Here is a 23,809-nt window from a genome sequence, read left to right as displayed (position 1 = left end):
AGCAAACTACCCGTCTGCACCTCCTCTTGGCTCTGTTTTAGAAAATCTAGCCTGTGATGGGAGAGCGTTCCTATTGGCTGCTCTACAAATGCATATGCATGTTCACATCCCTTCAGATGGACACGTGTCAAACATCAGTGAAGGGTTTCAGAGAGAACATGCTATACGTCTCTGGACAGGTAACAGGCTAATAAACGTGTTGTAAGTGGTTGGTTGTGTGGGTAGATTTACCATGAAAGCAGGCGATGAGTGGTTTTGTTGAATGTTGCTATTAGTTTAGCCTTCTGCTAACTGTAGCCAAAGGCTCACAGCTGTAACTGTGCTGCTTGTGTTGCATGCTTTAAACCCAAATGCCAAAAAGTAACCTGATATAAATAATGAGGCAATCTGTCCGATGAAAGTGGCAGCATCTGGAGGTAACATTTCTAATCTACAGATACTAAGACGACATGTCTTTTCTTGTGAAATGTCTGGTGGAGACAACACATCAGAGTTGTCGCGAGTTTATTACCCACTGGGAAAATTTCTGTGGCCTCCCTGTTCGACACAGCAATCACATAGCTGCTCATACTTCACTCATCTCTAGCAGAATCCCATCTCTCCTGTTTCACTTAACCGCCTGTCAACCTCCAACCATGCCACCACATCTCTTTAATGGCATCCACTGACACACACACACACACACACACAGAGCCTGCCACTGGTGAGAGCACATCTCCGTCCATCTTCCTTGACACAACAGAGTCACGTCATTTTGTGATGTTTCCCGTCTTTTGATTAAAGTGGAGAAACGATACCCAGACTCCCAGATTGAAGGCCGCTGGGTTTCTAGAGTAGGGTCCAAAAGTCTGAGACCGTTTACCCATAGAAGTGAATAGGAAAGTGATCCCCCGCTGTATGTCAACACAGTGGTTCTCTCTCATGTCAGGTCATATTGTAGTGGGAGGAGGGGAGTAGGGTAAAATAACCGTTGGCTGAATTCAACATGATGCAATGGTGTCCTTAGAAGATCATGTCACCTGTCATCTCTCTATATTGTACACATTGATCTCCAGAGCTGGCACTGACTCCCTGGACAAATAGGATAACCCCACAGCAAAGGGGATAGTGCATTAGCAAGATGTTTTGAGGAAAAAAAAAATCAAGTCTTTACTGTATCTTTGCACATGTGTGAATGTTCAGTGGTATGACACCATACAGTCATATCCAGCTATCCCACCCTCACTGTTTGCTGCTGTACTCAGATCTTGAATAAAAGCAGGAAATGCTGCCTCACACTTCTGTGTTTTTCAACCCGACACTCATTAACCCAGGGTGTCGCTGCAGTTACTGGCCAAACCATGGAAGCATATTTATCACTGATTGGTCCAGATGGCAGCTTCTGTGGGGCATGACATACTACGCCTGCTTTGTTGAGTACTGCATGAATTCCAAATAGATTTATGGAGCACATAAAGAAAGTTATTGTGTTGTGCTTTGGTAGCTGTGATTGCTTGCTTGTTATTACTAAGTATCATAGCTAGTAATAATATTAAGGTTTATGTCTTCATTGGACAGCTAACATTGTACAATAATGCTGCCTCTGTGAACTTTTGCCTCTTTAAAAGTACAGATGTCACCTCACTTCAAGTAAAATGAATAAAAACAAACAGTAGTGTATAGGTGTGTTTCAACGACAGGAACTTTCACAAGGAAACGGAAACCTTTTGAAGAACACAGCCCCCCTACCTGCAGGAGGAACCATGATCTAAATTAATTTCTGGGAAGATAGTTTTACCCCCAATAAAGTCTCTGCTGGGTGAGTCGTACCTTCTGAAGGTTCAGGAACATTCAGTGTGGGACTTGCAGCTGTGATTGTCGCTGATTGGTTAAATAAGGTAGCTTTATCTGCAGCATTGTTTCACACCCAGCATTTTGTAAAGTGTGCAACTGAAAACTGACAATAATCAGGATGGGGCAGCCCAAGAGATTTTATGACTAATGGACCAACGACAAAGTCCAGGTTTTGATGTCCATTTTTGTAAGGGAGGACATTATACAACCATATCAATGAAAGGCCACCATCGTGCTTTTGATACGTAAGTGGACTGGGAAAGTTTCTTGATATTAGTTATTGGGAAAGTGCATGGACCATAAGTGGAAAACCCACCTTATGATATTAAATCTTACATCTAAAGTGAGTATAACAGATGTGTACCTGTTGACTTCATCTTGTTGTGAAGCACTAAAAGAGATGGTTAAAGATAGTTAAAGGGACCCTTGAGTTGAGATTATGTAAAGTCAGAGTAAGTGTAATCGCCAGAGCCTGGCTGAGCTGTTGATGTTGACGAACCTACTGTTGTCCTACTTCCAGGTTAAACTCCTAAAGACACAAGATAGAACATGGTGTACTCTGTACTGAAAGAGGCCTAGAATTATTTCAAATCTATATTTTACCCTCATTCTGTCTATATGTCATTTTCATCACTGAAGTCATAGAGTAACAAAGGACAAAATGCAATAGCATCAGTAGCAACAGTAGGCTTAGAGGAAATGTTCAATTTATTTTATGGTATTAGCTTTTTATTCATTGTAAGATATTGATGATAACATTACTACCTTAAAGCTGGAGTGTGGGACTTTTACATCTAAATGAACGTTAAGGTCAAGTTTGTCAAACGAGTTCACACAATGCTAATTAAGTCTATCAGCATCAGTTAAATATTTCTGTATTTCTCCCTGAGTTTTAAATCTGGCGTCTGTGGTGACATTCCCACGCTGGCCCACTGGCAGCAATGTGTTTAATATCAGCCAGTGACAATTGGTTTGCCAGAGCTGAAGAGGGGAGCAACTGTAGCGACAGAGACGGAGTAGGCTACAGCAACTTGTATGCGGAGTATGGCGGAGCCTGTGACAGAGAAACCTTGGAAGCGCCCAAGAAAAGTTTCTGATGAAAGTCAGAGGATTCAGGGGAAGGATTACAGTCTAAAAAGGAAAGCGATTGATGGCGAGGACAAACACGGATTACCACTGGTGTGGCTTTTCCTCCTTGGAGTGCGCTGTTTGTATGATTACTCTCACTGCCAGAAGGGGGAGACAAAAGATGTGCACTGCAGGTTTAAATAAAGGTTAGTGAGTCAGTGTTCAAATGTGGGAGTAGGCAATAAGCAGATACTGTGTTAAGGGCTATTGGTGTCTCAGTGTGGGGCTACTTCCTGTCTGACCCCAACTACTGAACTTCACTTTAACACTTCCTACCAGTACAAACAGGCTAATCCTGGAATAAAGCTCCATTACGGTGCTATCAGGACGCCCAGCTTTTTCCTCCCTGCCATCATCCACACAATGCAGAGGAAGTGTGTATGTGTGTGTGTGTAGAGGATGTCTTTGATTTTTTGTAGACAATGTGAACTTTTGCTGCTTTTTTCTTTTCTTTTTTTCCAGACCAATTTCTAATCAACAAAAGCAGAGCAGTTTTAGACTTTTGCCGTTAAGTTTTTTTTGGTCTAAAGCTGAATTAGAATTGATGTTCCATTGTGTCGGTCACCTGATAAGACTGATCGCGTCAGAAGAACGTGGTTGGGTCTTTATCTGCATGTGTTTAATAAGAGCTTCAAGCTCTGTCAATTGACAGATTTTTAGTAATTTGTCCTCTCTAGCAGTTCCCATGATGTCTCCATCAGATGGAATTCGGATCCAATTAACCAAAGCACTTTCTGTTCTTGCTAAAAGCTCAAACTGCTATCGAAACCTGCACATCGGCCTGGCACATGAATACTGCTGCGTAAGAATATGAGAACAGAGATGTGAGTATAAGAATCTGTCAAGCACAAAAACGTGCAGGAATAAGGAGCTATTGTATCTTCTTTCTCAGCATGAGCATGTTTTTCACAGAAGGCACGACTGTAATGGAATCAAGACAATATTGCAACTAAGGCAGGATTCATGTAAACACAATACGATTATGTTTTTTGTGATTTTGATCACATAAGCATTCAATTGAACAATGAGGAAACTTTGTCTGAGTACCCTCAACTACAAGAATGAATTGAACTGTTTTCCAGTCTCTAAGAAATTTGTTTTTTATTTTAATATTTTCTGGAAAATACTTTGTGGAATACCATTTCCCATAAGCCCTAGATGTTCACAGGCCAAAAATCAGAGGAGGTGAGGTGATTATGGAGTTAAGGGGTTGTGGTCTGTAATAACAGCAGGACAAAGAGGACTGAACTAAGTAGCAGAGATTACATCTAGAAAGTTGACAAATGACAAAGAGGCATTGATGAGTTTTACACAGTTTGACATCAATAAAACCAAGGTTGTAGTTTTTTCATGGGAGAGGTAGTGATTGTTGTTGAACTTTGTTAAAATCACTTCTTCAGCTTCATATCAACTGATGCACAGAAGGAACATAAACTCCAGGAACAAGCTTCCTGTTTTCAGAGAGACTGATGGAAGAAATGAGAGATTGTATGAGACTGAGTCACAGAAGCTGGTGGCACAGAGGCTAGCCCCAACATAACGTCATGACTTCTGTTGTCTTTATAATAACAAGACTAAGAGTCTGCAGCCATGCTAGTGGCACAGTGTCAGCATGCTAACATGCTCACAGCAACAATGCTAACACGCTGATGTTTAGCTGGAATAATATTTATCATGTTCATTGTCTTAGCTTAGCATGTTAGCGTACTAACGTTTGCTAATTAACACTAAACACAGAAGAGCTGATGGGATATTTTTTAGTTTGGCAGGTATTTGGCCATAAATGATCATAAACAGGATGAACCTTCTGATGGTGCGAAAAGAAAAGTCAGAGAATCAACAAAGTTCTGACAATTTATTCTGACATGAATGTCAGAATATATTTAATGGCAGTCTATCCAATAGTTAGTGAGATATTTACCTCGAAACCACAAATGGCAACCTGGTGGTGAGCAGAGGTTATCAAACTGTGAGGCATGCCCCGCCTCCCCAAGGTGGCACTGGAGATATGAAGGGTGGGATGCAGAGGGGAAAGATGTGAGGATAAAACACTGCGTGAGGTGAAAGGGGCAGGTTCATGGTGGTGTTCTGAAAACAGGAAGTTAACTATTATAGTTTGACCTGCTTACCAATAGGATTAGCAGTTGCTGCATCGGTAACTGTGACACACAGCTAATGGAGGTGGTCAAGGCACTTGACTGGATTATTTTATGAAGGGGAGCTCACAGTGAAACCCCCTGCACTCGAGCCCATCCATCAAGTAGATATTGAGATATGACACTGGAAAAGTAAAGATTTGGACTTGCTGGTGGTGCTAAAAGAGAAGTCAGGCGATCACAAAGTTAGTAGGATTCATCCTCTGGGCACCACGGCTGTCTGTACCAAATTTCATGGCAATTCATCTTCTAATCATCGAGCTAACTCAGTCTGGTCCAAAGTGGTGGACTGGCCGGCAGACATTAACATCCCTGTGCTGCTAACAAAAATTTAAGAGATCTGGGAAGCTGTGAGTTGCAGCAATTAACATCTGATCCATTTTTCATTTTACACTCAGAATCATTGTATATTAAATCAAATGATTACACTAGGGAAACATGGAACATCTGATTGTCTAATGGTCAATGGTGATGAAAGTTTTTCCTCACTGGCAAACAGGCTGACCCTCTACATCAGAGTCAAGTTTCTCTAATCACTCAGCTCCTCAAGAAATTAACTCATTCTTCAATTAAACATGTATTTAGCTTAATAGTAATTTTCAAAATCTAATGTTAAAGAAACTATAATTAGTGCAGGCCACATGTAAACAGTAATGAAGGTCACTCATTGCATCGCCACATTATTATGTGCATGTAAACATTGACCATGGTGACTATGATAAATACTGAACATAGTATCGGACAATGTGCAAGGACAACAGGACCTTCCACACAGCACAGCAGACTCTACGTATCATTTTAGCAGTCAGAGTGCAGCGTGAATTCAGATGCTGAAGTATTCAGTATGCAACCCAAGACACATTTGCAGCTGTCGAGGGGGAGTCCAGCAGTGGAGTTGCGTATTGTAGGTATATACATAAACATATGAACACACATGCAGATTTCTACAGCAACAAACACACACACTGCTGACCCTCCTGCCCTCACACTATCTCTGCTCCGCCAATTAAGCAGATGTTTCTATCCTCCTCTTCTCTCTCTCTCTCTCTCTCTTGCTCGCTTGGTGTGCCCAGCTGATGAGTGGCTGGTAGTTTAGCAGCTCGAGGACAGAGATGACACATTCTTTCTCTCTGAGAGTCTCACCGCTGTGTCTATGCTTTAATTATACTGAAAAGACCGGCGCTCGCTCGGTTATCAGATGATGAGCTCTGCCTCGCTCTCCAGCCCTGAGTCCTCTGTGTGACTGAGAAGCTCAGTGTGTGTGTGTGTGTGTGTGTGTGTGATGTGTGTGTCTGTGTGTGTGTGTGTGTGTGTGTGTGTGTGTGTGTGTGTGTGTGCGTTTGAGTACTCTTGAACCAAATGTTCACACAACTATAGTAAGATTCAAGTGATTTTTTTTTTTTTCTCACGGTACAGAGAGGAATTCTGGTTAATTTCTGGATATGTGAGGAGTCAGTAGAGCGTGGCCATTGATTGGGAGGGAAGGTGGGTCAATAATGGGGCCCACAGGCTTGTGTTCACCACCTGTTCTTATCATACATGGGCACTTGATTTACATTTTTCGTGCCAGCCTGAATTCTCTTCGCAGTTTCCAGCTTTCAGCTTTTGCTCTGACTGACTTTAAAGCAGACGTTTGGACTTGATTTGATTGCATGCAGACTGGGCCAATGTTTCAGTGTGTCTTTTTTTCTCCGCGCTCACTTTTCTGCCATCAATTATTCATGATGAAGTGTTTTTGTTCTGTCTGTGTGTAAATGTGCTGCTAATGTTGCGCTTGACTAAAATCCCTGAATCTTAGTGGAACCAACCTGTGCTACAAAGTCAATCTTTTCTGTCTGAGTGAGTGTGTTGCAGCTTATAACCAGGCACAACAATGTAGGTCACTTCTCTAAACAGTATTAACTATAAATCTGAAAATTTGCATTGAAGACAAATGAAATTAAAGGTTTATTACCTAATTAGATCACATCATTACAGTACTTAAGTATTCATACACTGTGTATTCACATTTTTCCATGTTAGAGGTGATGGGTGAAAGTTAAAGTAGCTACTTTCTCTTTGTGTTTCAGCAGTGAAAAGTGTGGTGTTATGGATGTGACTAAATAATTCAGTGTCGAATATAAAAGTTATTTCTGTTAATGTGAATGCTTAACTAATGCACACTACATAAAGCACTGCTGTGCGTAATATATGTCAGGCGTGGTTGGAAACTGTGTGTGCATTAAAACAAAAGGGAAGTAAATCAGCGAGCCGGGAAATTCACATTTTAATTTGCATTAGCAGTTTTGAGTACTAGGGATGTATGAATGAATATGAATACATTATTCAGTAATATTTCCCCACAGATCCAGTTGACACAGTTTGTCACAAACGTCACACCACTCAGTCGAACCACACCACACAGACGTCTCACTCACACTGTCCTCACTTTACATTTAATAATACATACAGTACAAGGAACCACACTTTTGCTAAGACAGTGTATACACACATCTGACACCACCTGTGACCTGTCCGAGGACGGAAGTAGAGCTGCAGCTTTCTGAGGCAAACAAACAAGTACACTAGTCTGTCTCTCAAACTGAGTTTCTGAACCTTTTCCATCCGCCTGAAAGCTTCTGTGACACCTCAGAGTCACCACAGCTTCCTGACATGAAACTGCTACATGCAGACGTTCATCTTAACATCAGTAACATGGCATAATTTTGTCATTTGAGCTAACCCCTCATACGTACTTGCTCCTGCTTTGATGACAGAGGGACCCTGTAATCCAAAGTTAGATCTGGTGATATTTGGGTTGACTTGGTTCAGTGGTTTATCTCCATGAGAGAGCATAGCATCACATCTCCACCCAGCCTCCAGAGAGAGGATGCAGTCGCCCTCCATGGGGACATCTTTTCAAACTGAACTACTTCTCACTGCAGATCATCCAGATCATATGTAATCTTTCTTCCTCCTCTCTCTCTCTCTCTCTCTCTCTCTCTCTCTCTCTTTCTCTCTCTCTCTCTCTCTCTCTCTCTGTCTTTAATCACTCTTGTTCTCTTCCTGTCATCTTTTCATATCTTCACTCTCCTTCTTTAATGAGGCTGTTGTAGTTAGTCATTAGATTTTTTTCCTGAAGCTTCTTCTTCACATATAAGACCATGATGAGATGTATTTTCCATCTTCCTCTCCACCTCGCTCACCATAGAAGTTTACTCAAAGTAGCTGATAACACTCTCAGAGGAAGCGACTAACCCACCCCGCCTGTCTTTTTAACATGAAAGACGCTAGTTAAGGTCACCCTCATCAAAGGCTGCCAAGCTTCTGCTTTATCTACAGTGAGGCCTGTAGAAGTAAACAGCCTCAATTTAAAGTGTTTCCTGTAATTAGGAGATTTGGACATACAGAAACACACACACAGCAAACTATCATCAAGGGAAAGAACAGCCTCCTTAGCGCACAGAGGAATGCCAACAGACTCATATGTACAATACACACTTGGCTCTGAGGTTCACACGCCGAAACCGAGGAATGTGATGACAGCTTCATCTGATGTTGGCTCATGTCCTATCCGTATACTTGCACCGTATTGCGAGTCCTTAGCTGTATTACAACTACATACACATCATACACATAACTGAGACTGGGTGAATTTAACACATACTGACGCATGAATAATGTGTGGCCAGTGTCGTCCTCTTTGGTTGTTTTCCAAAGCTCGGTTTTTACTGCCGCTCTCAATAACAATGAAACAGCCGGACTTTATTGTTGCTCTCAGTGATGGGACGTTATGAGCCAATCTCATTGTTTCGCTACCAGGAAATAGTTTACTGTGACTGAAGAACATTACATTGAAAGAGTTAAAGTAGAATTGTACGTAATATCCTGGCCTGTTTAACAGAATTGTTGTGGAAAACTTTTTCCCCAACAGCTTTCAGAAAACGAAATACAATAGAATTGATAATTTGATAATGATAAATTTAAACTGAATACCTTACTCTAGCCAGGGCCGGAGGCGTTATGTTTCCATCCGCCCATCCGTCAGTCTGTTCGCCCCATTCTTGTGAACATGCTATCTCAGTAACTCCCTGAGGAACTTCTTCAAATTTGGCACAAAGGATGAACTGATTAGATTTTGGTGGTCAAAGGTCAAAGGTCACTGTGATCTCACAAAACATGTTTTTGAAAGTAACTCACCAATTCATCCGCTAATTATGACACAATTTAACACAAAGTTCTATTAGGATGAAATGATGAAGTGATGACATTTTATATCATAAAAGGTCAAAGGGCAACTTCACTGTGACATCATAATGTTCTGCAGAAACACCTCTGGTCATTATTCAATGCTGTAACTCAGGAACATAAAGGGAGATTGTGACCATATTTCCTGCAACATTTCTGGTTGGTGGAGGTGTACAATATGTTCATAGTGCCAACATGAATATTATAAAGTGAACAAGTGCAGTTTTGTTTTTGTTTCATTCATTCTGTTTTCATTTTTTATGCAATCTTGCTGAATACTCAGTAGCAAACTTTACTAATCAGTAGAAAAATGTACGTTTAAGTTGATTTTTATGCCCATTGAATTAGTGTTGCTTAAATAAACCACTTAAAGTGTAAATGTTACATTTTTATGACTTAGAGTAAGTGAGTAGTTACAATCTGTTAAAATTTGAACAGTCAGAATCTCAGCCAATCTGCTTCTACACCCACAATTTACATACTTTGCTCTATCATGATTGGTACACGGAAGTTTGTGACATCACCTTTTTCCAATGGAGCCCCACCCACTTCAAACCAGTGAAGAGAGCACAGTCAACAACATAAATACAGTAACCTCTTATGACAACTAAAACCAATCGAAATGAGGCAGAAACCTGTGTCTGTCTTGTAGGAGCTTGTTGCTCATTGTTAGTAGCTGATTGAGAAAAAAGTGAAAAAGTTTTCAGAGGCTTTAATGAAATCAGAGACTAAGACGGAGTGGAGTCATTTTGTCATTCTTTAGGCTCATGAAGTAAGAGTTTCTCCTCAGTCCTCTGCCAGCACCCATCCGTAAATGACACAGTGGTGACCTAAAACATTACTGATAAAGTTCTGTGAAACTATGATGATGTTGCTGAGTAGCTGAGATGACTGTAAACCCACGCAGATCAGTATTTTGAGTTTTAGCCCCACCAAGTGAAACTAGACACAACCCTATTGTTCTTTTTTTATTATTGTTGTTGTTGTTGTTGTTGTTTGTCATTTGTTTGAAGGTCCCCGCTCTAGCTTACAGGTGAAAAGTGGAGTATATTTTGTCTACAATGTCCAGCCATTGTCTTGGCCCTAGGGGATCCCATTTCAACCAGTTCCTAGTGATGACCTTTTTACTTTTAAAGAGATAGGTGTCCTTCTTTTCTATAACATCACCAGGAATTTTGTAGTTTAAAATTTCTTCCATTCTCTGAGTGACACTGTCCCAAAATGTTTGTATTTTTGCACATGACCAAAAGATATGTGAGGGATTGGCTCATGTGCCTGCTCAATCTCCAACATGGCTGCTGTTTTCGTTTTGTTTACTTTTTATATGAGGTGTGGTGAAAAAGCGAATGAGATTTTTCCAGCCAAATTCTCACCATCTTTTAGAACTAGTTGAAGATTGTTGTGTGAATGCCAAACACCCTCTGATGGTTTAATATTCAGTTCTGCTTCCCATTTTCTATTTAGCATATAAGCATATAATGAATTTAAACAGTTATACAGTTTAGAAACAAACTTTTGGGGGGTTTGTTTGTATGTGCCAGTCAGAATCGTAATCACTTCACTACCATCCACTGCCAAATCTTGTCCCTGTTGTTTTACATGTTTAACTCGTACTGTATGTCCCTGATTACTACCTTCAGTGAATGCCACTTTCCTATATCAAGTTTTTACCTTAATCCTACTCTGATGTTTTCTTGAAGTTGCACCAGCAGGTCCTGATACAAGTGCACACTCACCTATACAGACAGAAAGATGAATAAAAGCTTGTGCACCTACCTAACCATGAAACACCTTGTTGAATCAGAAAGAAATTCCCCTTTTTCCTCCAGTGTGGCACATCCAGACCTCATTACTAACTTTATTCTCTTCACACTGTGCGAACTCGCTCCCATCTGCCTCGCCATCAGTCACCATGGAATATTTAAAGCCAATCGTCCTGGAGCCTGCAGGCTGGATTTCAGACCTGCCACAACGGGAAAGATTAAGCCTCACTGACCAAATTAAGAGTGAAGAGTGAATGTTATGAATGTGATCCCCATGGCTTTGTTCTTTTCTCTATTTATCCCTCTATTTTCCATCTCTCCGGTGCACTCTCATCGGATTTCTTTCAGAAAATCTCCTTAAAGCAGCACTTGGCAAGATTTTTATATATAAAAAAAAAAAATGCCAATCTGATCAGACTAAATCATGAAGAGCAGCCCATCCACACTAATGAGGAGCTGAAGATTTGGCCCCATTTTCTCCAATGAAATGCTGGTGGCTGGGTGGGAAGTCACTACAGGTCCTGAACTGCAGGTTAAGAACAAAATACATTTTCCTTTCCAGAGTAGTGAGTAAGCACCATATCCACGCAAAGCTGGACTCACCAGAAACAGCTGAGCCTCTGATGTCCCTCTTGAAAACATCCTCACTAGACAAAATGATCATTAGTTGTTGGTAACAGCTGAGGTCAGCCGTCACTAACAATGTCAAACATGTATTTTTGAAATTAGTTGTAGAGATATTTACTGTTTATTGCCTCCCTCCTCCTTTTCCCGTGAGTTCTGACTGCATATGAGTCATTAAGACATCAAGACAAGTAAATTAGCCACAGCTCGTCCAGCTGATTTGTTCGTGAATGTCAGGCGTCATTTTCTTCTGAATGCAGCAACACAGCAACACAGAGCGAGCACAGTTTGTCAGTCTGTGTTGCTGCATTAGCCCCAATGCATTAGCCCCAATGAATTATAATAGTTTTTTAATATAATTGAGAGCATGAGATCGAGCATGGTTGTGGTTCTGTGATGAAACTTTCATGAATTTGAACATGGCTCACAGCAGATAGACGAGCTCACCAGCACCTGCACGGTTTTAAACTTTTATTTTCCTTTATTGTTATTTTCTATTATTTTTTTCTTGACGGTTGTGATGGCCTATAGCAGAAACGCATTCGGTCTTTGCCCCACATCAAACAAAAAGACTATTTATCCTTTTGTTCTGTTTAGATAGCAATGATCGTGCACCTGATACATCGCTGGAGTATTTGGGGTTGTGCGCGCTGCTACTGTCTACTATATTTATTTTTATCATGCCATATCATTCTATTAATTAAAAAGATCTAAAATGTCTGTTTGAAATCAGAGAAAAAAAAATGTGATTACAAGTCAAGTCCAATTTCAACATTCAAGTAGACTTTCTGTAGAGTCAGGCTCTTTATGTGCATGCGTTCACAAGAGAGACAGAGAGAAAATGAACATATTATTTGAACATATTATTTTGACCATCTGGCAAAAAATGTCCCTACTAAAGATAAAGCCAAACCTACGCCCTCACATCCACCCATCAGTCAGGACCTCTCCAACAAGAGGTCTGGCTCTCTCTGCTTCAGCAAATCTTCTTAGGGTCTAAAGAGCAACTGACACAATGACTCTCTCTTCATGTTGTTCTCTTCTCCTCTATCTCTCCTCTTGTTTCATATTTCTCTCCTTCTTCACTAAGATTCCTTGATTCCTTTCCTCTCTTAAACCTGTCCATATCATAATGACTTCATTAGCTCGACTCTTTGTTAGCAACAGTATTCCCAAAGGAGTGAAGCCTACATGTTCTCTGTCTCTCTCTGTCACCTATTTGCCCCATCCGTCTCCACGGTGACAGAGAAACTGATATCTATGCCTCCCTCTGCAGGGATCGCTTTACATGGTGCATTGTTGCAGTTGTAATTTCACCTGTGCCAAGAAAACATAAGAGGTGTTCATTAGAAATAACATCATTCATTTGATATTGACTCTAGGATTTTACTTAAAGGTTCTATATTTTACACTTTTCTGTGTTTTATTTGAAGTGTTGATCCATAAGGAGATATATTTGTGGTTTTAAAAGCCAAAAATCATCTCACTGTAGTTTTACATCTCCTCTCTCAGGCTTCTCTCTGGAGCTCTAGTAACAACAGGTCGATGAGCCAATCAAAAGAGAGGAGGCTCTAACCCTCTCTTCTGATTGGCCCACTGTTTTCTGAGTGATCAAATAATAATATAGCAGATTTCAGTTAAACACTTAGAGAAACCAAATCCTGAAAGGTTGGATTGTGGGTCCAGATGGGCGGGGTTTGGGGCATGGCTGAGAGCAGTGACTGCTTTGTTGTGACATCACAAAGTAACAAAAGTCCTGGCGGCTTGTTTTAATGCTTGGTGTCTGAATACAGGCTGTATGCATTTCTCTGTGGACTTAATGCTTTGTTAGTTTCACAGTATTAATATAGAAGCTAGACCTGCTTTATAATTAAAAAACACATGGAAATCTCACTTTATACAATGTGGGACCTTTAAAATCGGGGAGCAGATTTTTTCAACCTATCTTTATTTCCAAAGCTAATCATCTTGTTTCAGGGAATCTGCCTCAAATTTAGTTGTAGGATGTATATACTTATTTATTTTTTAAATGTGACATAATGTCCACTCTAACAGGAGCTGTAAATAAAAACTCAACTAAAATCAGTAAGAGCTTTATATCACCACTATCTTTATCTGATGTTCTACAGGTTCACTGTTTTCATATATGGAAGATTTAAAATGCAACTGCAAATGCAATTTTTTGCAAAATGCAAAAATGCACAAAAAGAAAATACATGCTCTATAATAATGTGTTTTGTAGTTCACTTTATTTCTTCGTTTTGTTATAATTAAAGTGTTTGAAATCACCAAAACAAACATTCAGTTTCAGAGGGAAAAACGGATTAAACAAGCAGGACACTTCTAAAAATGTGACTTTGAATCTGCACCAGGGAACTTTCCAAGTTGGTGGCCCCAAATGACAGCAAGCCTGAGGCAACTATTTGAATGCTGGGGACTTCAATACCCAGAAGTCATGCACCATGAGATTAGTTAGACCAAGTTTCTTTTTTGTAGCAGGAGTCCAGCAGATGCAGAGGTAGTGAAGAGGTTCAGCTGTCACAGATTACTCCGGACAGAACATTCGCTCAATTTTGGGTTTGACTTTTCACTTACATTTAATTGCATCACTTCCTGTGCATGGGGAAATATTCTAGTTAGTGACAATTGTGGCACCCAAACAATGGTACTAATTAGTAGGAATGTCATGCTGAAGCAGGCTAATGCAGTATGCATGGTGCATAGTTAGTGTGCAGATTTACTCTATTTTTGAAGTGCAATGTAATCAGTGAAGTGTTTGGGTAAATGTACCATCAATTTTTAAAACGTAGGCCTTCACCTGCCATATTTCTGATGAACACACACCCACATGCATACACACTTAACCAAAAGGTACATGACACTCATCAAACACTACTCAGGTACACCTTTCCTCCATGTTGGATTTGTTCATAAGGAATATAATTAGAGGGGAAGAGACTGACAGACAAAGAGAAATCCTGTCTGGAGGAGAGGTGGAGAGGTTGTAGATGAGAGAGAATATGGGGACATCAGGGGAGAGTGAGTGTGTGTATCACCTCCCTGCGATATTCATCTTCTTCTATACTATCTCTGTCTCTCATGTTTGCTGCAATGGACATAAGTAAAAGGGGAGATGTGTATTTTCTGTTGACTTAAAACATGATCCACTTCATCTTAGGTATTTATTTGGGTAAACAGAAATGAAGTAAATGAGATTTAACAAACACTGTCTCTGTCTAACATGTGCAGTACTTTCGACATCATTTGAAAGTGGCTATAACAGAAAAAAAAATGTTAACAGAAACATGAAAAAAAAATGTATTTCACATATGTTCCCACAGAGCCGATCTGTTTTGACTCTGCTGCCCCCTTCTGGTCATAAATACACACTACATTCTCGTCTGCCAATGAGCCCTTAGTAGTTCATTTCAGGCCACTACAGATAAGATGAGTCCACAAGCTTCTTCTTTGTTCTTTATTTTATTTAGCTTATAGTTTAACCTTGAACTGAGGTGCTGAATGCAGAAATCAACTCAGTGTTCATGTTATTAGAGATACTAATGAGCTGAATCCATTATTCCTTATTGGTTTTCCCTATGATCAATGGACCAGTGATAAAGAAGAAGATCACATCCATAAGGAGATACTACTATTACACCTTGTCTATTACTATGATGTGTGATAACATGCTTCATGAGAAATTTGTGCGACCCACCGTTAAGGTCATTTCTACTGTGCCTGTAGTGAGGTAAATAAATAGAGAGGTGATTATTTTGACCCTTAATCATCTCTGCAACGGTTAATATCAGTTAACAGCATCACCACCTCAGATATTTCCCTTTGTCTTTGCCTTTTTTACATTTGCATTTGAGCCCCAAATGAGTTCTTATCTTTTTTTAAAATTTTTGCTCTCGTATCAGCGTCACATATCAACGTCACTTATAATTCCCTCAGATCAAATGTTTTAGAGATGGAAAAAAAAAAAAAGCTGTTGTACAGAGAGCTCATTGCTCGGCCGGTCAGTAACGGCGTCTCAGAAGATGTGTACTAAAAAATGTCTGCATGGATGTTCTCCAAACTCTGGTTGGTAGGAGCAGAGTCAGGAAAGAATTTCATAATGACAAATAAGCTTAAGATCTTTTTCCCCCAATTCCTTTCAAAGACAATTGTTGAAAAATGTTAATTGTTATGTGTGTTTTATGTTGTGCATTTCACACTCAGCTTTGTGTTTGGATTATTCCTGCAAGAGTTTCAGTGCTAAGTAGAGAGAATTGTGTTTGGATATGGATGATGTTGTTATCAGTTGTGGCTTGTCAAATGTCCTTACCACTGTTCATTTTTACAGGTCATATACTTATCTATATGTGTGTTTGGGACAATTTTGCATGACCTATAAAGTGTCTAGTGTTATTGAAAGCCACATACAGTATATACCGTGTCGGCTTTGCAAGTTTTCAGTGCCGTTCTTTCATAAAAGTGGACAATAAGATGGTCAGGTTTGCAGAAGGCTCATACTGACAGTTTTCTTTTCTCCACCTTTCTCTACTCAGGCATTTTAGCCCAGATCCAGATGCCCCAGACCAGTATGGATGTGATCAAGGGTCAGATAGTGGTGCTGAGGGCCTCATACAGCACACAGCCAGGCACTGACCTGAGCACCAACACTATTCTGTGGAACTTTGTCTCTAACAGCACCCAGCTGGTGAGGAAGTGAGGGGGGGACCCTACTAACAGTCATATATGGAACCATTGAAGTGATATCTACAGTATATCTACAGCACACCAGTAAAATCTTTTTACTTAGCCATCTGTGGCTATGATATCTGGGATTACCGTTATGAAGGATGTTTGCTTGTTCTTATACTGTTAATCTGGCAAAGCTCTTCTTTTGTAAACCCTTAGAAATTAATCCAAGACAAACAAGGCTTAAAGCTTTCATACAAGCACTGTAATATTTCTTTACTGCTTTACTCTAGCAACTGTGCATGTGTTTGTTTTATAACATTAAGGCTAGGGTAGATGTGCTTTACAAATCAGATTATTTGTGAAATCGCTGTTGCAGTAAAACATTAAATGAAGCAGAGGAATTTTGCATAACAAGCCCAGCTGAACAGCCCCCTCCTCAACCTCAACCCCTCCTATATTGTGTTTTTACACGTTGTCTGGGGACCTGGCTGTGGCTCAGTTTACGTATCTGCCTGGGTCAGATTATTGAGCTGTACAGATGGACGACCCAAAAGAGGATCACAATCAAAAAGAAAACAGGGGAACAGAGAACTCAGAGAGTTGGAAAAGACACAGTTGATTAAAAGTGAGGCTTTTTTTTTTTGCCTGGACAGCCGTCCACTGTCTCACTCTGCTTCACCTTAATTCGGAGCCAAAGAGACAAATAAAAAGAACAAAATCTCCCTGCTTCAAAGCTCTCCCACAATCTCTGTAGAGAGTACAGCCAGATAAGTATGGTACACAGTTCAGCACCTAATGTGAGGTAATCACGTCCAAGTTTGAGGTCTGTTCAATGGTACTTACTAATATGGAGAAAATCATAGTTTTTTTTATGAAAGCTAAATAATTTTCTAAGTCAAATGGGCACTGTTTTTAGCAGACATCACAAAAAACTGGTGGAAATACTGCATTTGTTGGGGACTACTTTCAGCTGTGGATTAATACCAAGTGGCAACCTTTGGGGCTGAAAAATGAAGCCAACACTTAAGTGCAAAAAGCTGCAGTTCCTCAAATCACCACTTGAGGCTGACTCCAAAAGTGAGTCAATCCCCTTAAACTCTCATGTTAAAATGTCCAACTTTAAACGCCCCACCTCTTTGCCTATTTTGGGAGTTAGGGGTGGAGTCAGACACTGCCAAGATGGTGATGACGGAGCAGCCCACTCTGAGCTTCAAAACCTGCTCTTCAGAAACCTATGGGTGATGTCACAGAGGTTACGTCCATCTATATATACAGTCTATGATTAATACACATTTGAAATAAAAACCTCTATGGGATTTGCCTCAGCTGCTGGTTAGTATTCAGGGGACTAACGACTGCAGTGTGTATGAGAGTAAATATTCAAAAAACAATCACAAGTATGAGATCTCACTAGTTTGCATTTATTTTCTGCCTAAACCCTGATCCAGCATCACATCAGTGTCACATTGTGTCACATCACATCTTCCTAAAATCCAACCTAAAACGGGTAATACAGTACAAGTCTTTTAAATCCCAGGTCGATGGATTCTGTGAGAAGACTTTATCAGTCCAAATGTTCGAGAAATGCCAATCACAATTTCCTGGACAAGAGATGTTAGGATTTAAAATCCCTCTGATTCTTTTGACCCAGGATAACTGGCAAATGCAATCATATTGACATGAATCTCAATGAAACTGGTTCCTCTTCTTGTTGTTAAAGTTTTGTGCTTTTATTTTCTGTTTCTTTACGTCTGACACTGGCTCCCTTTTCTCTCGTCCAGATCATCGCCTACACCAAAGGTACCATGAGTGTGGGGAGTTTCCATTTTAAGGGCCGGGTTGGTTTCACCACCAGCATGCCTTCACGGGACGTGTCACTGTACATCAACAACACACGGGAGTCTGACTCAGGTCGCTACCTCTGCCAGGTCATCATTCCTGATGGCCCCGGCCTCACTGCCGAGCTCAGTCTGGATGTAAAGGGTAAGATAAAGATTCTGCTTATGACAAAGACTAAATTACACACAATATGTTGTATGATCTAACAAAATTAACATTTTATAATCCTCTCACCTCCCTTCAGTCCCTCCTTCTGTTCCTAAGTGCTCTCTATCAGGAAAGCCGGTGCTGAAAGGAAATGTGACTCTGAGCTGCAAGTCCAGCTCTGGGAAACCCCTTCCCATGTACAAGTGGAGGAAAACCAGTCCCACGTCTGAGGTCTTCTTTTCACCCATGCTCAGTGAGTAAAAAAAATCTTCACTTGGAAGATTTGGTCCATCTCAAAAGGGTATAGGCTAATTTTAAAGGAATTGTTTTTTGTTTTTGTTTTTTTGTTTTGTGTGTGTGTGTGTGTGTGTGTGTGTGTGTGTGTGTGTGTGTGTGTGCTCCTTTGATGTGTGTTATACAAGATATGGCTTGTAATATTAAGTAAAAACTAGTGTTCTTTTTTTATTTATATTTCAGTACTTGTTTATTGTGTTCCCAAACTTCATGTTTCTTTCATTTTTCAATGCAGTGCTGAATAATATATAATAAAATACATATATAATAATATAACACATCTCCTTCTGCCTTTGTGAAAATATATTTGGCATCATCAATCACATAGCTCACATTTAAGTTCATTTCCATGCATACAAAATTGAGATTGGTTAAATTACCTACTTAATAAAGTTAGATACTAAGACAGCTTATTGGAGACTGTTCCTCCAGGGACTCTCACATAGTTGACATAGTCTTGTTCATAGTCCTTTGGATGACATCAAAACCAACACTAAAAGAAGAAGATGGGAAGATATAATTCTATAAAAAAGATAAAACAAAGTATATGCAATGTCCACAGTCTAATGTGTCAAAGAAATGGAAGCATCAGTAGTTTGTGCATGCACCCAAATGCAAGCAGAAACACTGATAACGGAGTAAATTGCCCACACAGTGTGCATGTACAGTGGTTTCAGGAAGTATTCAGAACCCTTCGCTTTTTGCACACTTCATTGTGTTGTAGATTGTGTCCTTGACTGTAGTCCTCCATGTTCAATGCTGTTCTAGATGAGAAGACTGGCACTCTGAAGCTGAGCAACCTGAGCAGCAACATGTCGGGGAAGTACGTGTGCACAGCCAGCAACTCGGCCGGCTCAGAGAGCTGCTTCATCAACCTGGAGATCATCAGCTGTATGTACCACGCAACAACACAAACAACTATCGTGTTCATAAAAATCAGGAAGTTATATTGTTTGCCATCCCCAATAACAATACAGTTTGAATGTTATGTAGATTTGCAGCTTGTGCTTTTGGTGACATGTAATCCTTGTGTGTTCTCTGATAACAGCCACCAATGCTGGTATGATCGCTGGAGCGACAGTGGGCTCAGTGATCGGCTTCATCTTCCTCCTCCTCATCTGCCTCGTTTTCGTGGTGAAGAGGCGACGGGACAGCGAGGACGACATCGCCAACGAAATCAAGTGAGTTCATGTGGTCACAGCAGCTATAAAGCTAAAATGACATTAACTGTGGTTATGCTCTGGTGGCTAAATGAGCTTGAACAGAGATGTTTGTAAGTTCTGTGGTTGACTGTTGGTTTAGTTTTCTTGAAGCCATTATCAATTTACAGGATTTACATCTTGTACAAATTATAAATCAGAGCTGTATACGGGACAGTATAAGTTCTTAAACAGTGAATTGTGTTTCATATTAGGGTTTTCAACCAGTACTGTACATTATTTGTATATAGATAGATGGATGGATAGATAGATAGATAGATAGATAGATAGATAGATAGATAGATAGATAGATAGATAGATAGATAGATAGATAGATAGATAGATAGATAGATAGATAGATAGATACTTTATTTATCCCCTAGGGGAAATTCATGTATGCACTCACGTATAGTGGTGGCTGGATCTCTGCCGTCCATAAATCCCTGGAGAAATAATAGAAGAAGGCCCTAACAGGTTCATTATGAGCTCAGATCTTGGCTCACAGGCATCAGATTCAGATTTTTTTGTCCAGTTATCAAAGTTATCCGGCTGCTTGTTGTCTCTACGGTGTGAACAGGAGCAGATTTGACATGTTAATAAATAAGCTAAAGGCTAAAAGTTTTATCTCATGATCTGATATTGAAGCCTGAAGTTAGGGACTGTGTTTGCAAAATGACCAAGGGAGCCTTTCAGATTTAATTAATGCATTTCTATAGCTAAACTCCTGTGTCCTCTCTACCCCCAGGGAGGACGCTCAGGCACCCAAGCGTGTGTCCTGGGCTAAGAGTGGCATGGGTTCGGACATCATCTCCAAGAACGGCACCCTGTCATCTATCGCCTCCAGCCCACACCACAAAGAGCCCTCCCACAACCACAACAACCACCACCACCTGCAGCAGTACCCCCAACGCCCACCCTCAGACACCGCCTCCATCATCACTGCCACCGGCAGCATGGCCGGCTACCGGCCGTCCCGTCATCACGGAGCCTCCACCCCCACCCACTACAGCTACAACAACAATACCACCCTGCCACGCGGACAGACCGTCTCCTCCGAGGCCAGCACCAATGGGAGCTCCCTACCCAGACCAGAGCGCTACACCCAGCTGCCCCAGGCCCAGGCGCTGCCACAGACCTACAGCCAGCCTCAGCTACAGCTCCAGGCCACTCCCTCCCCACCACTGCTGCCCACCTCCGGTGTAACCACCTCCAACATCACCCGTATGGGAGGGGTGCCCATTATGGTGCCTGCACAGAACCAGGCTGGATCTCTGGTGTAATGCCAGCCAGTGTTTGCAAAACAGTGCTGTTGACAAAAAGAACAGTGAATACTGTCCCTTTACTCTCTGAAAGGGTCAGCTGCTGATTTTTTTTTAAGGGAACACATTAACTTCTATTTAGCAAAGAAATACAATAGATGAAAATGTCAAATTCACTTATGCTTTTGAATCAAGAAGCTTTCATGGCAAGACTTTCAGACACAGACTGTTTACTTGCTTTAAGTATATTTAAATCTTTTATATTCTGTATGCACTGTATACATTGCAAACTGTGTATAGACATGATTTTCATACATCTGTCCAGTATCCTTTTTTCTACTTTATCAATGCATTTCTAATGTTTATTTTTTTCAAATGTATCTTTTAAAATGTTTCATCCAGAAACCTTATTGTTTTCCTCCTGCCATACTAATGACACAGAGTGAGCAGCAACCGAATCATCACTGGAGGCTTGGTGATGCAGGTCTGCTGTGCGCTGTCATCTCTACTTCTACAACTACCTAAAGGAGGACTCATCAAGACCAAAATAGGAGCAAGCACAAAGGGAAGTTAGTTAAATTGGGTGTAATATATGAAGATCTATGTTCTAATGGCTATGTTTCTGGAGCAGACTTTTGGAAAGAAAGATAAGACAACATTATACATATAATGAAAAAGTTTGGCATTTCAAAAATATCCTAATCCTTTTTTGGCTTCATTTCTGTCAGTGGTTCAGCTTATAAAATGCTCTTAGACTCAATTCTTCAAACGCAGATTAGCAAAAGCTTCTTATAATATTGAGCACTATTCAGAACTGCAGTGTGACGACTTTGCTAATACGTCCACAACTCTGGGTTGTAATAATTTAAAAGTTGCCTGCAGCATTGAAATTGTAAATATGATATTTATTTTCTGTTAAATGTGTATGAGACAGCAGAGCATATTGTTGCCCACAGCTTTTATGGAACATGTGATAAAGGTGATATGTCTGCCTGCAACACTGGATACTGAACCAAAGACATACAGGATGTATCACTTCATTATGTCAACATGCTCTCTTTATATGTTGTAGTTTGTTTTCAAGGGTCAGTAGGGACACAAGCGTTTTTTCACTGCCATAACCTACAGGCTCTCTGCTTTTTAGACAAAGCTTCTCTCCCATTTGATTGACAACAAAAAGCTGATATGAGAAGACTAACGTGAAGGTGCCTAGTTAGTTAGTGATCTTGTACCATTTCCTGTCATGAGAGGATGGGGGAGACACACTGGGGTGAGATCTTTATTGCAGAGCCCTAATGCAACCGAATGGCTCCAGCCTGAACACATTTACTTTGAATGTTTCCAGAGCGTAACATGAACAAATCAATTTTATTACACAACTTGGGCATTGAGATCTGGCCACTTTAAAGTCACACAAATACCCATTGAATATCATTTGTGTCTGAAAAGAAAAAAAAGTACACACACACATATATATATATATATGTATCATGATAGTGATCTACATCCCCATCATATGCTGGATTGTCATTACACTGGAGTAATGTTTGTTTTTTGATGTTAAAAGAAAAGGTTTGAGCTTCCTTTACAGACTCATTCTGAATATCATCTGTTTGACACAAGCTTGGCAGGACGATGATAGCAAAATGTAGTTGTATCTTGAAGCTGTGAAGGGTTTGTATTGTTATGAATGCAGTAGAGAAAAAAGGGAAAGAAGAAAGTGTTGAGGAAATAATTTTGACGGGTAGGGGTTGTTACAGCTCACTGTTAACTTGTGGATGGGTCATTGAAAAAGTGTACATTATGAATATTAAAATGTATTCAAGACAAACCTTTATTTTTATACAGTAAAGTATGAGAGCACATGAGCAGAATTTATAAATAATAAATGTTGAAAGTTTTATGATCTGGCTCACTGTCAGTGACTTATGAACCTTGATGGATTGTATAACTACTGTGGACTAACTGGTGGCCAAACGTGCTTATTCATACAGTAGGCCTAAACTGTGGACATTAATGTGCAGTGTGCACTTGTATCCTCCATATTTATGTTCATGGAAAATGCTTTGTATAATATTTTCAATTAAATTACAAATGATCAGGTGTGTATGTGTTTATGTGTGTATGTGTGTATGTGTGTGTGTGTGTGAGTGTGTGTGTGTGTGTATTTTCTAAAATGTCTGTTTAAAGTAATTATGTCTGTCAGATTCACAGCTTAGAGGTGCACTGACTCAGTTTCTTATTTCTGGAGTTTATAATCAATGTGTCTATTTATCAGAAATCAAACTTGGCCATAATGAGCCAGTAAACGTAGCCAAGAATATTGCCATTCATATTCACTGTAACAAATATTTAATGAACTATTTGTGTAGCTTCCTCCACTACATTAATTTTTTTAATTAGATGTGATAGTGCACAACCTAATCAATGGTGACACTGAATTCAATCTGTTTCTGTAGGTCAGTCAGTCACTACTGAAGGTTTATTCATCATCTTAACATTGCAACTCAGCCACCAGAGGGCAGCAACATCGCTCTATTTAGGAAAGACAGGCAGAGAGACAAGAAAATGAACAAATCGGAATATTGAGTCACTGTTAAACTGAACCCTCTACTGAAAACCACTTCTCTGATGCAACAGGTGGTTTTTCTGAC

At 40.2% G+C, this 23,809-nt stretch overlaps 1 protein-coding gene across 1 annotated transcript in view; it reads left to right on the top strand.

Moving 5' to 3' along the window:
- The window catches only part of LOC111222294 (endothelial cell-selective adhesion molecule-like), a 59,945-nt gene extending 36,685 nt beyond the window's left edge, over nt 1-23,260 (top strand). Inside the window, exons 2-7 of the mRNA XM_022745979.1 lie at nt 16,282-16,433; nt 18,199-18,400; nt 18,501-18,656; nt 19,466-19,588; nt 19,746-19,878; nt 20,642-23,260. Coding sequence (XP_022601700.1) covers nt 16,282-16,433; nt 18,199-18,400; nt 18,501-18,656; nt 19,466-19,588; nt 19,746-19,878; nt 20,642-21,176 — 1,301 coding nt within the window. The 3' untranslated portion in view covers nt 21,177-23,260. The remainder of the gene's footprint in view (nt 1-16,281; nt 16,434-18,198; nt 18,401-18,500; nt 18,657-19,465; nt 19,589-19,745; nt 19,879-20,641) is intronic.
- The last annotated feature ends 549 nt before the right edge of the window (nt 23,261-23,809 follow it).

Source organism: Seriola dumerili, unplaced genomic scaffold (assembly GCF_002260705.1).
Source record: "Seriola dumerili isolate Sdu_G_001 unplaced genomic scaffold, Sdu_1.0 BDQW01000091.1, whole genome shotgun sequence".
Taxonomy (NCBI): Eukaryota; Metazoa; Chordata; class Actinopteri; order Carangiformes; family Carangidae; genus Seriola; species Seriola dumerili.
Note: the sequence above shows the minus strand (reverse complement) of the source record. Positions and strands in the feature narration are given on the sequence as shown.